General features: G+C 42.7%; 1 protein-coding gene across 6 annotated transcripts in view; it reads right to left on the reverse strand.

The window, feature by feature from the left end:
* Window positions 1-1,307: 1,307 nt before the first annotated feature.
* The window catches only part of enox2 (ecto-NOX disulfide-thiol exchanger 2), a 166,042-nt gene continuing 149,145 nt past the window's right edge, over window positions 1,308-18,204 (reverse strand). For all 6 annotated transcript variants that reach the window (XM_034598335.1, XM_034598334.1, XM_034598331.1 and 3 more), the window contains 6 exons: window positions 17,291-17,478; window positions 14,947-15,087; window positions 10,908-10,964; window positions 9,924-10,029; window positions 7,970-8,055; window positions 1,308-2,110 (listed from right to left, as the gene is read on the reverse strand). In XM_034598335.1, the coding sequence (XP_034454226.1) occupies window positions 1,979-2,110; window positions 7,970-8,055; window positions 9,924-10,029; window positions 10,908-10,964; window positions 14,947-15,087; window positions 17,291-17,478 (710 nt within the window). In that variant the 3' untranslated portion in view covers window positions 1,308-1,978. The remainder of the gene's footprint in view (window positions 2,111-7,969; window positions 8,056-9,923; window positions 10,030-10,907; window positions 10,965-14,946; window positions 15,088-17,290; window positions 17,479-18,204) is intronic.

Consider the following 18,204-nt stretch of genomic DNA (forward strand, 5'->3'; position numbering starts at 1 on the left):
ATCTCTCTCGATCCCAAGTGCATCATCAAGTCGGCAGAAGGCTGAAGGATTTGCAGTTTCTCATCCATCAGAAACATCCTCATCATCAAAATACCATGAAGAAGAGAAGAGGCAGAATTCATCGGTGCTGCTTTGACTCTGCTGTGACTACATATGAAAATAATGCAGCTGCAGCTTTCACTTTCTCCTAATCATGCTTGACAAGCACCTACCGACTAAGTGGGCTGGAGGTTTTGTTCTGTATTTAACATGCAAACAACTCCACCAAAGATAGTTTACTTTTCATCCATGAAACCTCCTTCCCTCTCAAACCACTGTATTAATAATGGATTCATGCGGACGCAAGGAAGGCCTTTTAGGAGCTTGTAGGCAAAACATACTCATTCCATATTATTAATTCAGGTACAAGGACGAGTATGCTGACAAGTGTGTGAACGCTAATATTTCAAATGCAATGCCCGTAGGAGACGGAGGAGGCCAATGAGAGCAAATCATGTGTAATAATAAACCTTTGTTTCCCAGAGCAACGGGGGAAGAGAGCTTCGCCGCCGAGCAGCCCAGCGGAGGCGCATTAACAACGCTTGACTGGGCTTTCGGGAGGAACATCAAATCCTGGCAGCTCGCTATCTGGAGAAGGTGGAGAAGAAAACTCCCCAATGGAGAGTGTTGTATAACCTCTTGATATATGGATCCAGGCAAGCAGTACACAAACACACACACACACACACACACACACACACACACACACACACACACACACACACACACACACACACACACACACAGACAGTTTGTGACACACACACACACACCAACCGCCTCACCAATTACACGTCATTAACATGATCCCCCAGGTATGTTTTCCAGTTAAGTGCGATGTGGCTGAGCTTCGCCTTTAGCCGGAGACTGAGAGCCATGCCTAATTTGTGTATTCAGAAACACAAATACACTTATTTAAGGTTTTAAAAAACGGCCTTGAATGCAGCAAGAGTAGGAACCAAAAAGTTGACATCAGTATAGAAATTACGGCCTTCGAGCAATAATGGGCAGAAACCTAGAAAGAGAGCAGTCCTCTTCAATTTAATATCTGTTCACTAAGTGTTTTTTCTTCAAGATTCATGAATAATTCGGTGGGAAATTGGTTAAGAAGTGAAAAAATTATCTTGCAATGTTCAAAAAAGTGATTAAAAATTCCTGGTCAATGTCTCATCCCCCCCACCAGTAGTTTTTTGGAATCCTGCTGAAAACCCAACAGACTCATAAAAACATGTTGACTTCGTCTGTAAAAATAAACTCCAACAATCTCATATATTCAAACATTATTTTATAATCAAAAATATCATCCAAGCATTTACAGTGTATTACAACAAATGATCCTATGCAACTGTTAACAGCCTTTACAGGAAATGAAGAAATATATCCATTTTTCATCTATGATACAAACCAGCCACAGCGTAAAGAGGAGGGGGCGCGGCCGAAGGGCTCGGAGGTTTCAAGTGTTGAGTTCGACCCGGATGAGCCCCCCCGGTTAGCCCGGTGGTCCCGGTCCCACGCCGACACCACACAGAGCACAACGCCCAGCCCATGTGGGTGAGGACGACAGAATCATCCAGTTACTGTAGCACTCTGTGATCTTCTGCAACTCCCTGTGAGTCGCTAGGTCTAAAAATGATTTCCACTTAGAGACGTAAAGTTCAACCTCATGAAAGTCTTTGTCGCCGTGGTTTGGTGTCAACACTCCCGTCGCCATGGAAATGGTGTGTTTATAAGTCTCTTCCACCTACGCCGAGTCCCTGAAGTGCTCACGCAACATTCCTGTCCGATCTGAGACCAGCGCTCAGTCCGATGTGTCCATGTACAAACAGGACCAGTCCACAGACTTTGATATTTGTGGGCTGTGTATTGTTTCCTTCACATTTCTTCAGAGTCTCCGCGTCTCGTCGTCTGCTCCTCGTCCCAGAAGTGTCAGCGGCAGAGTTTATGTGCTCTTGATGCCTTGGAAGCCGCAGAAGTTCCAGCGTTTCTCCAGACTGGCCCCGACCCCCGTCAGCTCCTGTCTGAAGGTGCAGGGCAGCCGAGACAGAAGAGCCTCCACCTCACTGGGGTTGATCTGCACAAACACACAACAGAAACACATCCAAGACCATTAAAACTGATTTGTCTGCTCAACATCACGAACCCACATCCATGTTATTCCTGTTCTCTAGTGGAAATAAGAGCTCACAGAGAAATTTGCAACTGGTAATAAGAGACTGTAAATGTGTCCCCATAATTATTATGATTGACAGTCCACGATACACAATACAGACAGTTCCAATAACGAGATGGAGTTATTAGTGTTGTAGCTTTTGTTTGATCACAAATAAACTGAACCAGAGACCCTCTTATCAAACTGTAGAGGTCTCGGGGTTTGGTCTTCAGAGTAAGTTGAACTTTTTCAGTCAGATAAGGTGTTAAGACCATTTTTATCTTTGATTTTAGGACAAAAGTGCACACTGCCGATGGACTGTTCCATTCAATTAAAATCCTCCTTAAATTCAGTCAGGTCCTCCAGGGATCTGGTTTGGGTCCCTATTATAATCATCTAATTACTATAAGTTCCCACCAGTGGGGAATATTGTCAGACAGAGAGCAGTCTATCACTGAGCCTGAGCAGTAGCAGTGTTAGTTTCCTAAAAGCTGCTGTGGAGACCTATACAATTTGGATTAAGAACCGTCTCAACGCTCTGGTAAAGTGGACAAAAGATCAGATCTGGAGATCAGATCTTTTATTGCCGGACTATGAAGGATCGTTCTGGCTTTTTTTCTCTTCCAGGAAATAGAAATGTGCTTTATTCTGCTCTTGCAAAGAAAAACATTAACATCTACACTCTGAAGATTCTCAGTCATCCAGGTCATGAGTATTCAAGGAAGTGTAAGCGATGGCAGATGGCCTAAGTTGTAGATACATTTCACCTCTGATCCAAGAGGCTTCTTCAGATTCACCTCTGGCGCAGTCAGGTGGTCTGAGTCTAATGTGGACTGAGCTGAATGTCTGGTCTTAAAACTCCAGCTACTGTAAACTCCCTGTGAGTGTGAGCCATCAAAAATAATGGCCTCCAATAAAACAAGCTGTTGACTGGTCGGCCCTGTTGCAAAGACTCTGCACAGAGAAGCATGGAACTCTCACATGTCTCGTTTCCTGTGTGGAGATTATCCTGTTGGTCACAAGTTGCCTCCACTCAGATGAGGGCGGATAAAGTGTGAAGCGTTTCAACTTCATAAGTGTGTGTCGTTAAAAATGACGCATCATTTAAAATGCTCTCAAGTGAAAGTGAACGTCTACACGCTGCAAACTACCTATTCATTTAAATGATGGTTTGATACGAGCGTAATGAAAAGTTGGAATTTGTGCCTCGGAGTCAGTGTGTAGTTTTGTTTCGTGTCCGTAATTCTGTTTCATAAATGGACTCCGCCCTCTAGTGTTTAACGCATGGAAATGCATTTCTTTAATGGCTGCAGCTATGGGAGAAAGGTTATTTTTGTCGGTTTCTTGGTTTGGGTTCGGTTTTGCATCTGGAGAAATATAGGGACAAAAAAGTTTGCTTTAAGATTTGCTGTTAAAGCAGATTGTTTTCGTCGATTACATTATTGTCAATATATCTATGAACACCTACAAATAATTGAATGTATGTGAATGTAATTATAATCTCTCCCACATTTATTTAACTTAAACATTATTGAAATTCAAAACTGTCTGAACAAGTTTACATTTAATTACACAGTATAATTACAAAGTTGTATTATCATCAATGTCAACTAACTGAAGCAAATGGAAAAGCCTTTGAGCTAATACGTTTTTTTTTATGCTAACAAAGTCAATACGATGTGACCGAAATCCACCATAAAAGTACTTTTATTTTTTAAACATACAAGGAGGCAGATTCCTGACAGAAAAACAACAGAGGGGAGGCGTGTCCCGACCCATCAGAGATCACTGAGGTTGTCGTGGGAGTAAATACACATCTGGTTGACTTGCATACGGACACAGAGCAATGTGGGAACGAGGCGTTGCTCCTTTCATTGAGGTCTCTCCTTCCTGATTTCTACTACACAACTATACACTGTAAATATGTTGTTGTAAAATATGTGTAAGATTCTTTTACTCTTTCTCTCTCCACTAGGTCCTGAGGAATTTAACTCACACTCAAAACGCTCACCACGCTGCAATCAGAGAATGGTGGTGTGAGTAAATTCATGGTGACAGCCCAGCGGCCACCTGACTGGGTGTAATCTGTCTCACACCACTCGTGTGGGCTCAGGATCATCACTCAATTGAAATCCTGAGGTGACAAGAGGAGAAACCCACTGTACGTGCCGCTGTCGACAACCGGCACAGTGACTTGCATCGATAAGTAGACTGTTCAAGAAGCTCGGTGCCGATGTCAGGATGCATTAAGGTCCATCATGGAGATATTTTCAATATCATTACACACAATGGAGCTGTGTTTGGAGCCACCAGATAAGCAGAGACGACTGTGGCTTGTTGTTGAGGAGTCTAGCCAATGATATTGACAAAACTCTGTGGGCTGCTTGATGTGTGTGGTGGAGAGTCGTCGTGGGAACAGATGCACGGGCAAACTCAGACGCACACAGACCGACAAGCGGGGGCGTACGCACACGCACGCACACACACACGCAGACACACACACACACACACACACACACACACACACACTAGAAAAGAACACTTAAAAGGCATGAGAGGAGACAGTCACCCTCTATTCTTTTTGTGAGAATGAGTAAGGGTATTGATGAGCACATAGAAGAGTTGTTAAAGAGAACAGTAATTTCTTGGGGCAACCTCGCGGAAGTCTAGAGATAAAGTTTTTGCCGATAAAAAATTAATTCTCCCGCATAATGAGTAAGTTAGAAAAGCCTGAAGTCTGACGCCAGAATTTTAATGTGTCTTCTGTTTGGTCAGCGACTGTAACTGTAAAACGAGCGGAGACATCTGCCATTTTTCCTGAATGACTTCCTGTCTGGGGCGTCCGCCAGAAAAGGCCATTAATCTTTTAGGAGATGACATTGAACGTTGGCATTTTGAGAAACTCGTGATTCCTCCTCGGAAAAGATGGGGATGAAATAGCTGCACTTTGCCAGACAGGGTAGAGAGTGAGGGTGTCTGTGGAGTGAGGCTGGTGTTTGGCTTCAGGTGTCAGGACGAGGGATCTAGTTTTAATATGTCCCATTATCAGGGGAAATCACACAACTAGCCTGAAACAGCCAGACAAATATAGCCGTGACATTTCAGGCCAGAAAAGTCAGAAACCGTCAAAGTTTAACTTGAGGTTTTTTGGATTCATCATCTACCAAATGTATAATTAGAGATAATTACGATACCGTGTGAGTGCGACTGTTGTATTTATTTTTCTGTGTGAATGTTTCCTCTGCTGTGCTGAGGTCGAGGAAGAAAAGCTCAATAGCATTTAATCAAATCCAAATCTGGTATCGGAGAAAACAATCCCAGTGTTTCAAATAATTATTTTTCCACAGCCGAGTTGCTTCACTTTTAGGACTAGACCGTTTACTCCTGGTCACTCGAACAATTCTGCAGAGAGCCCGTTAACCTTTTTCATTTGGGCCGTTACAGATTTATCATTAATACCCTGCCAGTGATTTCTGTCATTAAAACCAGCAACAGTCGGCCAAAGAAAGGCTGCTACCTAAATGTTGCCATAGCTCTCGGCTAATAAGACGGAGTGGAGTGAGATAAAAGCTATAAGAGATTCATTAGTGTCAGAACTTAATTAGAGTGTAACTTCACTGACTGAGAGCTGGAGCCAGAATGGAGCCGATCCCCGGTGAAGTCTCTTTAAAGGAAGTTGTTTAACCAACAAATAAACTGAGTACAGACCTTATAAATATCACTGAAATGTTAAGTAATTAGAAATAATATAGATTTATACAACTATACAACAATGCAGTTTGGCAATGCATGACGTCCGACCATTCAAAGTGAATGAGCAGTGTCTCGGTTGAAGCCTCCAATGCATAAATGTGAGCGCAGCATTACAGATTAGTGATCAGTAAATACTTTCTATGACTGTGTTTGTATTTTAGGACAGCCTTCATCCTCAGGGGCATAAAGAGCAGAGATGTTCTGTCATTCTTCACAAATGTTTCTTTTCAGCTGCCCTTTGCTGGAGGGGGTTTTGTTGCTGCTCTCCGTTCCGCTTTAAAACAATCCACAGGTTCTCTAATAGGTTCAAGTCTGGGAGACATAGTTTGGTCAGATCATAGCTTTAACTCTTTTCTTCTTTAAAAACTCTTGGGATCAATGTTGTGTTGGAAAAGTCCTCTCCTGCAAAGCTACTTGACACGGGCAGACATTGAGGATTTGGTAATACGAGCGATCATAGTGCCATCTATAAATGTCACCTCCTCGCATCCTTTGCACTCATGCAGCTCGGTGTCGGCTGACCCCCACCTCAGTGTTTCAGGCCCTGTGCAGTAACTGTAGTATTCTGGCCGTGTCCACGCCAAACATATCAAACCCCATCTGATCCAAATAAATTTATTCTGGTTTCATTTGACCGGAGACTGTAACAAGAGGCTTTGCTGCCAATATTTACTAGGCTTCTTTTCATGTTCTCTGGCAAAATTCAATCTTTCAGTTTTGTGCCACATTTTGTGCGATGGTTGTCTTCTTGGACGCCCTTTGTAGACTTGACGCAATGTCCTTGATGCAGTCTGATCAGTCACTGAAACAGATTTCCACAGATGAAACTGGGGCCAAGTCAGAAGCACTTAACCATCTGTTTTTCTACACAAGGTTGTGTGAATAGAAAATCGCTGCGTGGAGTTACTGCGTCTTCTGTTATTGGTCGTAAGGCTCATTCTCTATCTCCTAACCACCGCTGCAAATGTGTTTCAGCTTATGCTCAGCAGCTCACTGACGTCCTAGCATCTGAAGGAAGTCTCACAATCTGCTTTCTAACTTGGACTCGCTCTCTGTGTTGAGGTTGTTCTTGGGGCCCTAATTTTTGATATGTCTAACGCACTGGTTTGTTTTAAATTATACATACGATAAAAACCTACACCTCAAATTAAAAATGATAAAATTACTGTAAGCTGGCACAGAGGTTGAGTCATTTAAATGCCCCATGAAATGAAAAAAACATTTTCAGAGGTTTAAAAACATCACCATCTTAGTACGTTTACATCAAAGCTCCTGTCCTTTCTCTCCGTTCGATGACTCATCCTCCCATCAGGGGCGTTCGCTCATTTTGCGTCCGATGACAAAGCTTCTTTGAAGTTTCCAGCCCCTCCCTGTTACTGACAGTCACAGACTGCGGCACAGGGACCGACGCTGTCTGATTCATCCTCTCCGTTTCCATTTGCGTCCTCGGTCATAAGTGAAGGTGGTGGTGAGGAGTCCTCCACAGCAGAGAGCAACACTAATGAACAGTGCTGAGCTGCGAGCTACTGTCAACTTTTGCACGAGGGTGTGACGCACACTCACTGCTGTAGGTTACTGTAAAGATCAATATCCGCATCAATTCCCTCCATAGGTTTCTTTCTTTACCGGAAACACGTAACATTTTGTCACAATTCACAGGGGTGTTCTCAGTTCTCTTGTGTATGACACTCTTCTTCTCTTTCTTGCGTTAGAAGATCTAACGCAAGAAGATCTTGATGAGAAGATCTTTACCACTTTGCAAAATACCAAACTATTCCTTGCAAGTGCTTCGGCTTCACCCAAAGAGCACTTCTGAAAAAATAATATTTTTTTTATGGAAAGGGCTGGAAAAGCATTAAGGAGCTCTGCTTGCATCGAGGGGCTCCATCTCATCTGCACAGGAGGACTCTGGCATACGACAAGCCCATATGTCAACACTGTGTGGGGGGCTGGGGGGGGGGAGCTGACACTGTGACTGCATGGGTGCACGTAATCGAGAGTGATGCTGAAGACCAGCTAGTCTGTTACCTTGGTGTCCAAACGCTGCAGGTAGGAACAGATGTACTCGATGCTGGCTCCGAACGGGTGAACGTGCAGGAACGTCGATATGATCCCTGAAGAAGAAACACACAGAAAACACATGTTAAGTTATTATTGCAAGGACGAGTCACACACTTCCAGTTCCTGTCACCTGTCAGACATTAACAAGCGGCCAAAGGATTTTCCCAACGCCGCTTTATCTAACTCCTTCTCCTCTGACTGAGTGGAACACCATCTTCGAGTGGCTTCTCCCAGAGTCCCAGTACTGTTAAGAGCCTCTTGTATATTGTGGCTCCAGATTAGAGGGAGTGTTTAATGACGGCTTTGATGCGGTTGTCTCTCATCAAAGCTGCACTCTCCCCCAGCTCAAACAAACCATCTGCTATCAGCTCGCAGAAGGGGCCAGGAGAGAGATAATCCTCCACCTCTGCTTACTAACCACCTATAGAGCGTCGAGGGGCCGACAGCTGAAACAAACACACACAGTGTTACAAGCACCAAGCCTCCCATTGGCTCAAACACCAAAAGCAAGAATACGACGACCACTGGAGACGTTTAAGAGAAAAATACCCCAAGACGTCACATTTGCCACCTGCGAGAGGTCAGTCCGCACGTGAACACAGACTATGAGCTCACCTGGAGTCCACATATGACACCAAGTTGATTTATTTGCATGAATTCAACCACTGCAGTGATTTTCCTATCTGTACTGTTCTGCCTTAAAGAACCAATGACCCGCTTACAGACATGCACTGAACTCCAGACATGTTTTTGACATTTTCCAGAACGTTTCCTGCCAGTCCCCTAGTAAAATGTCAGACTGAGCACATGTGAGAACACAGCAGGAAAATTCACGATGAGCGAGTGTGCGTGTTGATGTTTCTAACACACGACAAACTTGAAACAGGGGGAAACTAAAACAACACAAATATATCAGGATGGAAAAGTAGAACAGGTACAAGATGCCGAAAAAGATGTCAATGAGACTCAGGAGCTTTTGGTAAAAAGTGCCGACGCTGGTGTCGATGAGCTGTGAACAGAAACGTGTGATTTCCGCAGTCCTGCCTCCTGCCGGCTCTACCAAAGCTCCGCCCCTCGCTTTAATGTTTTCCTGTTGTTGTGAACCTGGACAGTCTCTCTCGGTTTATGTGAGTTTTAGAGCATTAGAGCTTCATTATAATCAAATATTTTACTAATAAAAAATTATACACTAAAAACTTTCAGAAGACAACAAACTATAGACTCCTCTTCGTTTTTTATCGAGTGTGATAATAAAATGTTCCTGAATCTGATGGAAATCCTAAGTTTATTACTCCTCTGTGACTTTTAAATGTGCAGCTCATTCTCAACATTGGTAGATGAGATTCCCTTTTAAATGTGATATATACACAGGATTTAATAGATACAAAAATGGAGCCAATAACTATGTTTTATGTAAAGATATCGTGGAAGTCGTTCTGTGTTTGTTGGGATCTGACCTTATCTGTTTTGGTAGCTGTTTCATGTTAGTGCACGTGTGTGAGCAGTTATCCTCATTTGTACAACTAACTGCAATCTCTGCACTGACTACACAGATATCAAAAAACAATCCCTGGATAAAGATGAGTGAATTGGTCCGATCACAGTCCGGCCATTTGGAACAGGTAGAAACACTTTGGCCTTTTGATCTGTTCAGATGACTGGTTGCACCATGTTGTTCGTTTGAGGCAAACTGGCACTTAAAAATGTATTTCATTTCCTTTCATTTTGTTCTTTTGTGGAGCATACTCCCAAAACCTGCAGCTCCTACAAACCACACTGCACAGAATACCAAGGAAATCCATCGTTTTGTTTTCATGTACTTTCTATGACAGTTGGGAATTTCACAGGTAAAAACACAGAAAATATAGTTCACGTTGAAGTGGTATTGACAGTGCAATAATCCAGAGTTGTGTGAACGTACCCACGAGCAGTGCTTCCCTCTCCGAGTGGACAGGACTCGGTGGATTCCTCTCCGTCGGACCTTCCTTCTCCTGACTGCACGACACCACCGTCGATGCAGTCGCTTCCTACGCATCCACAGACACATCCAAACAGACAGTGAGTTACTTTAAGTGAATCTGCAAGCAGCCACGGTTTGACTGGGGCTGACGTGAAGTAAACAAGCTTATATTTAAAGCTGATGCATAGCTCGCAATAAAAAGACAATCACACACAAATAAGTGGAATGATCAGAAAGTTTCACCGCCAACACATCAGTGCGGCGAGACAATGAGGATGAGGATAATGAGGCGAGGGGGAAGATTCAGCCAGCAGCTATAATTCTGATAGAGGATTGAAATGTACAGCGCGCACACACACACACACACACACACACACACACACACACACACACACACACACACACACACACACACACACACACACACACACACACACACACACACACACACACACACACACACACACACACAGAGTGTGTAGAGACGAGTGTGAGACAAACAAACAGAAGAGACTTGGAAGGCACATGACCAAGCTGTGTGTCTCAGATCTCTGACAGGTGGCAGAATAAAGCCAGGGGAATGACAGAGGACTTTTTGTCCGTTTGTTGTCCTACTTTGTGTTGTGTGCACCATTTCCACTGATGGTGTGGGATGCCTGGTGGCCTTTTTCCTGTTTTTAATCTATCAATAACACCCTGCGAGTGTGTGTCAGTTTGTGGGCGTGCAAACATATGCAAGCCATTCTGACTTTATGACTCCTTTATTTCCGAGCCCAGTCGTGTCCGGGTGATTTATTCGGTGACAAATGTACTTGCGGTGAACTGGCCCGGCCTTGTTATGATCTGTCAAGTCTCTGGAGGAGGTTAGTGAGGAAAGTCAGGAGAGGATGAAGAGGAAGAGGAGGAAGAAGAGGAGAGGAGTAGGACACAAACAATATCACTTACACTGGTTTGATTAGCACTCTCCTCCGCGCCTCTGTCGTCCTGCTTCGCCATCTCCAGCTGCGGCACATTAGAAACACATGAGGGATAAGCCAGTGAGAAACAAGCTCAGAGCTGATGTAGACAGATTTGGGGGGGGGGGGGGGGGGGGGGGTGAGCAAACTGTGCAGAGCGTGGTGTGCAAACACAGACAAACACGAGTGTTGTTTATTCTTAGAATAATGACCAGAAACGTGCTGAATTTGAACAAATAAGACACGGAGCTTCCATATGGATGTTATCAACTCTTCTTGAGGCAAAAGATTCGGCTATTAAATCTGTAACAATGGACGACTTTGTGGATTCTGACGTATTGGAAATGTATTTGCGGAAAAAATAACTGAATCAACAGCAAATTCATCAACAGACAATTTTCTGCCTCTCCTTGTTTTACAGTCATCACTTAAGTACCTGTGGTTTTTCTGACCAAAATTAACTTGTCTGAAGACGTGACCTTGGACTCTGAAGAGATAATATATAGAGCTAAACTGTAATTAGACCAAATGATTGATCCTCAATCTACCACTTTTACACTTGAACAAGTGAGTGCTTATTAGTCCTCACTAAGCTGCTGTCAGACTTGCACTGAAGTTCATTTTCCTGAGAGGCTGCATGTGAGAACGCAAAATGTCAGTGTCAGACATTTTTCAGATCTTTGCCAGCTGCCTAGCAAAATGATCAGATGAAATGAGCCCATGTGGACATATTCAAAACTGAAAGTAAGAGGTGCATGTAGACGATGCTCACTAAGAACACAAGTTGGAGAGAAAATGAGATTTGAGAGCCCTTGACGACGCCGGTGTTTATAAGCTGTAAACAAAAACGTGATTTCAATGGAGGGATATATACGGCAAATCGACCAAATGGCAGCAATTAGTCAAGCTGAAAAACTACTTTAGTTGTTTCTGTGGCGTTTAAAGCATTAAACTTAAAATGAAAAACTTCAAAATCATTTCACTGATGTAACTTGGGTTGAGCGGGTACAAGCTCATCTCATACGTCGCCAACTACCGGTTTTCAGTTAGCCAAGAAAGTGTTTTGCTCACTAGTCTCAGTGCAGCCAACATGGCAGAGGTGGATAAAACTAGCTCCTAACGTCTTTGCTGTTGTTGCTCGGTCAGATTAGCTGAATCCTGACTTGTCATGTGTGGACAGCATCATCGCTGGTTTGTGCTGAGATGATGATTTTGTGTTTGTTGCCTGAGCGTTTGAGGCTTTGTTTTTCTGTACATGAGCTCTAAGCTTCTCAGGGTTTTCTGCTCTGAGCACCCTCCACTCGCTCAGACTCAGAGCCCAACAGAATTGAATGTTCCCATAATTACCACTTGTGCCTGAAGAGGCTGCTGCTTAGCACAAGTTACACAGCCTTGCTTTTCAGACTGTAAATTTCGAATTCAAAAAAGACCACTACAGTTTGCATATTTCATTTCATCCCACGTTCCAACAAAAGTTCGAAACTAACTTGTGCAAATGAGATGTCGTCCGACTGGGTCTGAAAGCAAAAGTATTTCTGACCGGCCACAATCAAAGGTGAAAAGCCTCTTGTTAGTGAGGTTAACATTTTGCGCTGTACACACAAAGAGTAACTGAGTGGAAAATTGGAGCAGATGTGAAAAGGTCAAATATTCCTAATGTCACACTTCTCCACACCAGGCCAGTTCCTGCGCTACGTGGGCATGAATGTTGGCCGGCCACTTTGAGAAAGTAACACCTAGGTCGGGGAGGCAGAGAGTTCGATATACTGTTGTGAAGCAGTTTGGTTAAATCATACTGACGCCTGCAGCTTGTTATATATTACATCACTCCTGTCCTCCAATAACTACACCGTAAAACATCATATTGAATTCAAGATTCTCCTTCTTAACTTTAAGGCACCGCCGTACCTCTCAGACCTCCTTTTTACCTACACACCTATTCAAACAATCTTCCTCTTCCATCCTCTGCACTCCTCCTCCTCCTATCCGCTTATCATCTATGGGGTCTAGAACCTTCACCTGTGCAGCCCCTCGTCTCTGAGACCCTTTAACCACTTTCACTTTCTGTCCATCTTCAAATCCTGCCTCAAAACACACCTTTTAGACTAATTATTATTATATGATGTCTTCTGTGGCTCTAAAGGATGATTCCCTGATGTCATCATTTCCGTTTGAGTTGTGACTCTATAAGTGTAATGTTTACTGTGTGATCCTGCATTACACACTGTGGTATAGACTCAAAAAGACACATCCACGAAGCAGGAAGGGTAAAATAACAACGCTGTAAGGGAATAAAAGTCTGGATATCTCAGCTGCACCAATTTGTTTTGTGAAACTCTTTACAGAAATGCAGAACTAAATCACTTGCATGCCCCTTTAATTAGAGACATAATCGCTAGATCAATCAAAAATGAAAAACAATTGCTAGTGGCAGCACTGAAATATACACGGAAATAATGATAAAGGCGTTTGTTGCGAACATAATGGTAATAAAAAGGTTAATGGCTCCAATGACCTGCACTGAGTCGATGTGGTAATGTGTGGTGACAGCTTGGCGACAGCAGGGACACTGATTGGACCAGTGAAGGAGAACTGATGGCGTGGAGAAATCTCCAAAGTGAACAAATGACAAATTCCCGTCTGCGTTACACGACGTCTGTAGTCGGCTTGTACGTCTCCGAGCAGAGAGACGCGCAGCAGCTTCCCACCTGTATCCAGAGCCTCTTGTTTGTGTTATTATCCAATTTAATAGGTGATTGAACCTGAGGCTCATTTTGATGACAGTCCTTCCTCTCATTACACCGAGCCAGAGGGAACATTAACAAACATTAGTGCTCGGATTCTGGGAATAAGGGACAACACCTGAAACATTAGTAAACACAACGTGTCAAACGGAGAAAAATTACACTTGAAGCTGTTTAATAAGATTGTTCTGCACTGAATTTAGCTGTGTACCCTTGTAACCGTGCGGCACAACACTAATCAATATTAGATGGAAGTTTGTTGGGGGGAAAAACACGCGTCGGTGGGAGCAACACATTCAATCAAACAACAAATGTGATGTAGTGATGAAAGAATAATGTAGAGGGAGTGGCTCCAACAGACGATGTGGCCTTTAACGGCTCGGAGACGACACCAGTCTACAAGTAATATCTCCCCATCTGGTGATCACATTATTACTCTGTGTGCATGGTGAGATCGATATGATCGCTTAGTTTCTGCCTCTCTGTCAATCCAAACAAAATGACCGCTTTGTGTGATGCCGGCGCAGACGAGGCCCAAAGGACAAACTGTTCAGGAGTGAGAGTAACATAAAATCTCTGTTTCAGATAAATGAGGAAACAACTGTGGTCATCTTTATGTTCAATCTGTTTCTACTCAGGAAATGAATGGATATCTTATTTCTTTTTTAAATGAGGATGCAGTGAGAACGAGCTGCTCAGAGGATTGGATGAAAAAAAAACAGGAGATTGAAGATGACGTAAGACTGCAACTGTGGATCAAGAGGTAGAGCGGGTCGTCCACTAACTAACAGGTCAGCATAGGGATGGGCGATATGGCCTAAAACAAATAAGGCAATATTTTTAGGCTATATCGCGATACACGATATATATCTCGATATATTGAAATGGGTGAAACTGTAAACTGTCCTTAAATGTTTCTGGACACTGAAAAACTACCTCACACAAACACCTCAGAAGTTAGTAAGAGAAGTTAGACGGATGAAAACAGCTACTTTTGTGATAACTGATGAGCAAAGTTCTAAAACTGTTCAAATTATTGAGTCATTTTCTCAAACAAAAACCACATACTACAGCAATCTCTTTCTTCACTGACAATTCATTTCTACAGCGTCTTCCCTGAAACTCATCTTGAACTAATTTATTTCTTATTAAAGTGCAAATTACAAAGTTTTCACTCTCAAACAAACAAAGCAACCCAGTAAAAAAACATTCTTATGAAGCAAAACACGTTCGACTCTTCTCAGGCAACCCAGCAGACCGAGGTGTGTTTTGTGTGGAACCCACCTGCATTAGGTGTGTGTTCTGCAGGTTCTCCAAACCGTCCTTCAGCGTCTGCACTTGGCTCTTCAGCTGCTGCTTGTCCTCCATGCTCTTCTCCAGCTCGACCTCCCGCTGTTTTAATTCGTCTCTCATTTTCAACAGTTGCTGCAAAAGATGGAAAAACAGTGAGCCACTAATGTTACAGTGAACCAAGTAACCGTGACGACGCCGACCTCGTACACAAACTGCTTTGAAAGACGAAGACCAATCAGTCTTTTGTCTTATTAATATTTAGCATGTAATCCCTGCACATAAAAAACAATTTGACACTGGAGTGAAGTGTCAAGATAAGACACTTTTATAATTTTTTTCATCATGTACAGAATGTGTCCATGGGGAGGGTTAACCCATCTTTTGGAAAATTACATACTGTGTAAAGGTAAAATATCACAAGAGAATTAACACTCATTTGCGTTTTATTCTTGCTTTGGGTGATGTGAGAGCTGGCGTTGAGAAAGCTTTGATAGATAATTTGTCCTGTGAAGTTTATCTGCTAAACACAGATGAAAAGATTCACCTCCTGCTGCGTTAATTTCAATGGAAAAAAAGAAGAGGCCTTGAGAGTCGCAGGGGCGTTTTTACAGCTGGGAGTTCTTACCTGCACCGCTAGACTAGTTATTTTTTTGTTTATTACATTCACTTTATTTCACAAAAGAGGAAAACAAGTTGTAAGTACGCTGATAGGATTTCATTGCAATCTGTGTGACTGCGTGATACGACACACGGACCCTGCCAAGAAGAGGTTTCCAATTTCCTTGTCTTCCAGTTCATTTAATCCCTTCACCTAATCTTTTCATAAACACAGCATGGGAGATATAAACTGGGAAGATATGTCTGCAGGCAGCGTGTTAATTTCATTAATGAAAACTATGACAAAAAAAAAACATATTTACACAACTGAATAAGAAGCAACTTTTGAGAATGAGAACTGATGAAATATAAATGGACTTGACAAATGGACAAGTTTAGATGCAAAGTCTCATTCAACAACTTTGGAATAACAAACTGTAGCTGCTGATTAGTAAAACTGTTTCTTACACTGCCCAAGATATCTCTTGTTCAGAGGTGAGAGACACGGATGATTTGACTTTCTTGGAAGAAATAGATTCATGGACCAAATGACGTCTCATCGCTACCATCCTCTATTGATGTTATGTGATGATACGGCGTCTCCTTTGTAACTAAACCCAGAGAATCAACTGTATTTTATTGGACAAGTGAGTGAGTCTAGCTTCGGAGTTATGGCACAGGCTTCTGCAGCAGACATCTGGATTCCAAAGAGTGGTTCTGTTCAAAGAGGAGATGCTAACAGAAGTAACAGAGGTGCCGTCTGTACGACTGCAGAGCAGAATAAGACCTTCAGCCACGGTGACTGTTAAGATGGCGACAGCTGTAGCCTCAAAATGCATTAAAATGTACATGTCAGTGGATACAACTAACAAAAATCTAAAGATTAAACTCCAAGAATATTAAAATCACGATGAAAGTAGGATTTATTGCATTGCTCGTTATATTTGGCCCGATCAACTTAGGGTACATTCACATTTACTATGCCATTGAACTGTATTCTAGTGTTTTTGTTCCTATTTACTTCTTAATACCCCACATTGAACGTGTAAAAGCTGTTGGACTGTGAAAACACAAGAGACAACAATTGAACTAGGAGCAGAACTTTGTTGTTCTATCTCTGTTGTTGTCAATAAACCCAATCACAGTTAGTTATACCAACCGCTGAGATGGGTTTAATTTGAAAAGAGAAGACTGAAAACATTCTCAGACAGCATTGAGAAGCAAACGTGTATTGTAGGAAATTCAAGGCACACTTTCAAAACACGACCAAAAATTCAATAGTTTTCATTCTCTTTCTTTGAATAAATGGGCTGAAATAGTTTTAATAACCTTGGGCTAGTTCCAAGAAGTATCTATGCACAGTTTGAAACACACAAGCCTCCGATCTCAAGTAAAACCCATTCCAACAGCGAATAAGCCTTCCAATAACCACAGTGAATCTGAAAATATTATTTTTTAGTAGCTCTTCATAAAAGTCTAACAGCTGTTCCAGACAGCTGTACTTTTCACGCCTGCTCCCAGATAGCTCTTAGTTTTCTTTTAAAGTGCTGGGTGGGTCTCATGAATAAATGACAGCTGAGGTTTTCATTGTGCACGGGTAAATTCAATGGGTTAATCTGAGCAGCCCTGTTCTTAAAGAAACCTGGTGCCTCACAGAAATGAATAGGAGATTAAACTAACTGGAGGATGAAAGACTGAAGAAGAGTATCTCTATGCTTGTGTAATATATAAGCTCTACCTTCTGCATGCCTTGCAGAGCCTGCTGGAGGAAGCTGAGTTGCTGTGAGTGCGTGGTGTCCTCCTCGCTCCTCATCGGTTGGTTCTTGCCCTGCTCCTGTTTGAGCAGCTCCACCTCGTTCCTGTAGGCGTCCAGCTGGCAGCGCAGCGAGTCGTTCTCCTCCTTTAAGGCTTCTGCTTGGGATACACCTAGAAACATATAGGTAAAGAACAGAATATAATATGCTCCTACTTTATCTGTCCTATTCAGACCTGGTATCAACATCCAAAATGAATCAATGACGAGCATGTACATGTACCATGAAAAAAGATTTCCTCCATTTGACAAAAAAGGGAAATTATTATGTGTTGATCAGTGTTTATCGTGGTGGTGGCCACAAATAATTCAACATATGGACACTGAGAAACTGTAGTGGGTCAGAGGATGTCAGCTGATTAGGTGGTCCTTCACGTTCCCAGACCACCTCAGAGTGTGGTCTTACTGCTGTCCACCTCTAATTAGACATAAGTTAAAGGGATAGTTCACCGCAGTTCTCGCGATAACTGGTGATAGCTGCAGTTACTGCAGCAGTAACTAGGAGGATACCAATTAGTTCAATTGTTTTGGATTTGGCTGCAACGCTGTTTACCCCTGAAACACTTCACCCGCCCCTCCATCGGCACAGTAGTGAGTAGATAACGAGTGAATTAACATTTTTGGGTGAACAATCCCTTTAATATCAGGTCTTTACAAACAGGGTTTACATCACTGTCAGTTCAGTTGTTAGTTTTACATATTTCACAACAAATTATTCCCCGCCTAGATCTCAGTATCACAATGTGAGCTTTGATCCTCTTTTCCAATGTTCTCCCCGACCTGGCTCTTCTGTGAAAATATAACTTTTTTCCCCAAAGTAAAAATTCAGTTTCACTGTG

The sequence above is a fragment of the Hippoglossus hippoglossus genome, chromosome 10 (assembly GCF_009819705.1).
Source record: "Hippoglossus hippoglossus isolate fHipHip1 chromosome 10, fHipHip1.pri, whole genome shotgun sequence".
Taxonomy (NCBI): domain Eukaryota; kingdom Metazoa; phylum Chordata; class Actinopteri; order Pleuronectiformes; family Pleuronectidae; genus Hippoglossus; species Hippoglossus hippoglossus.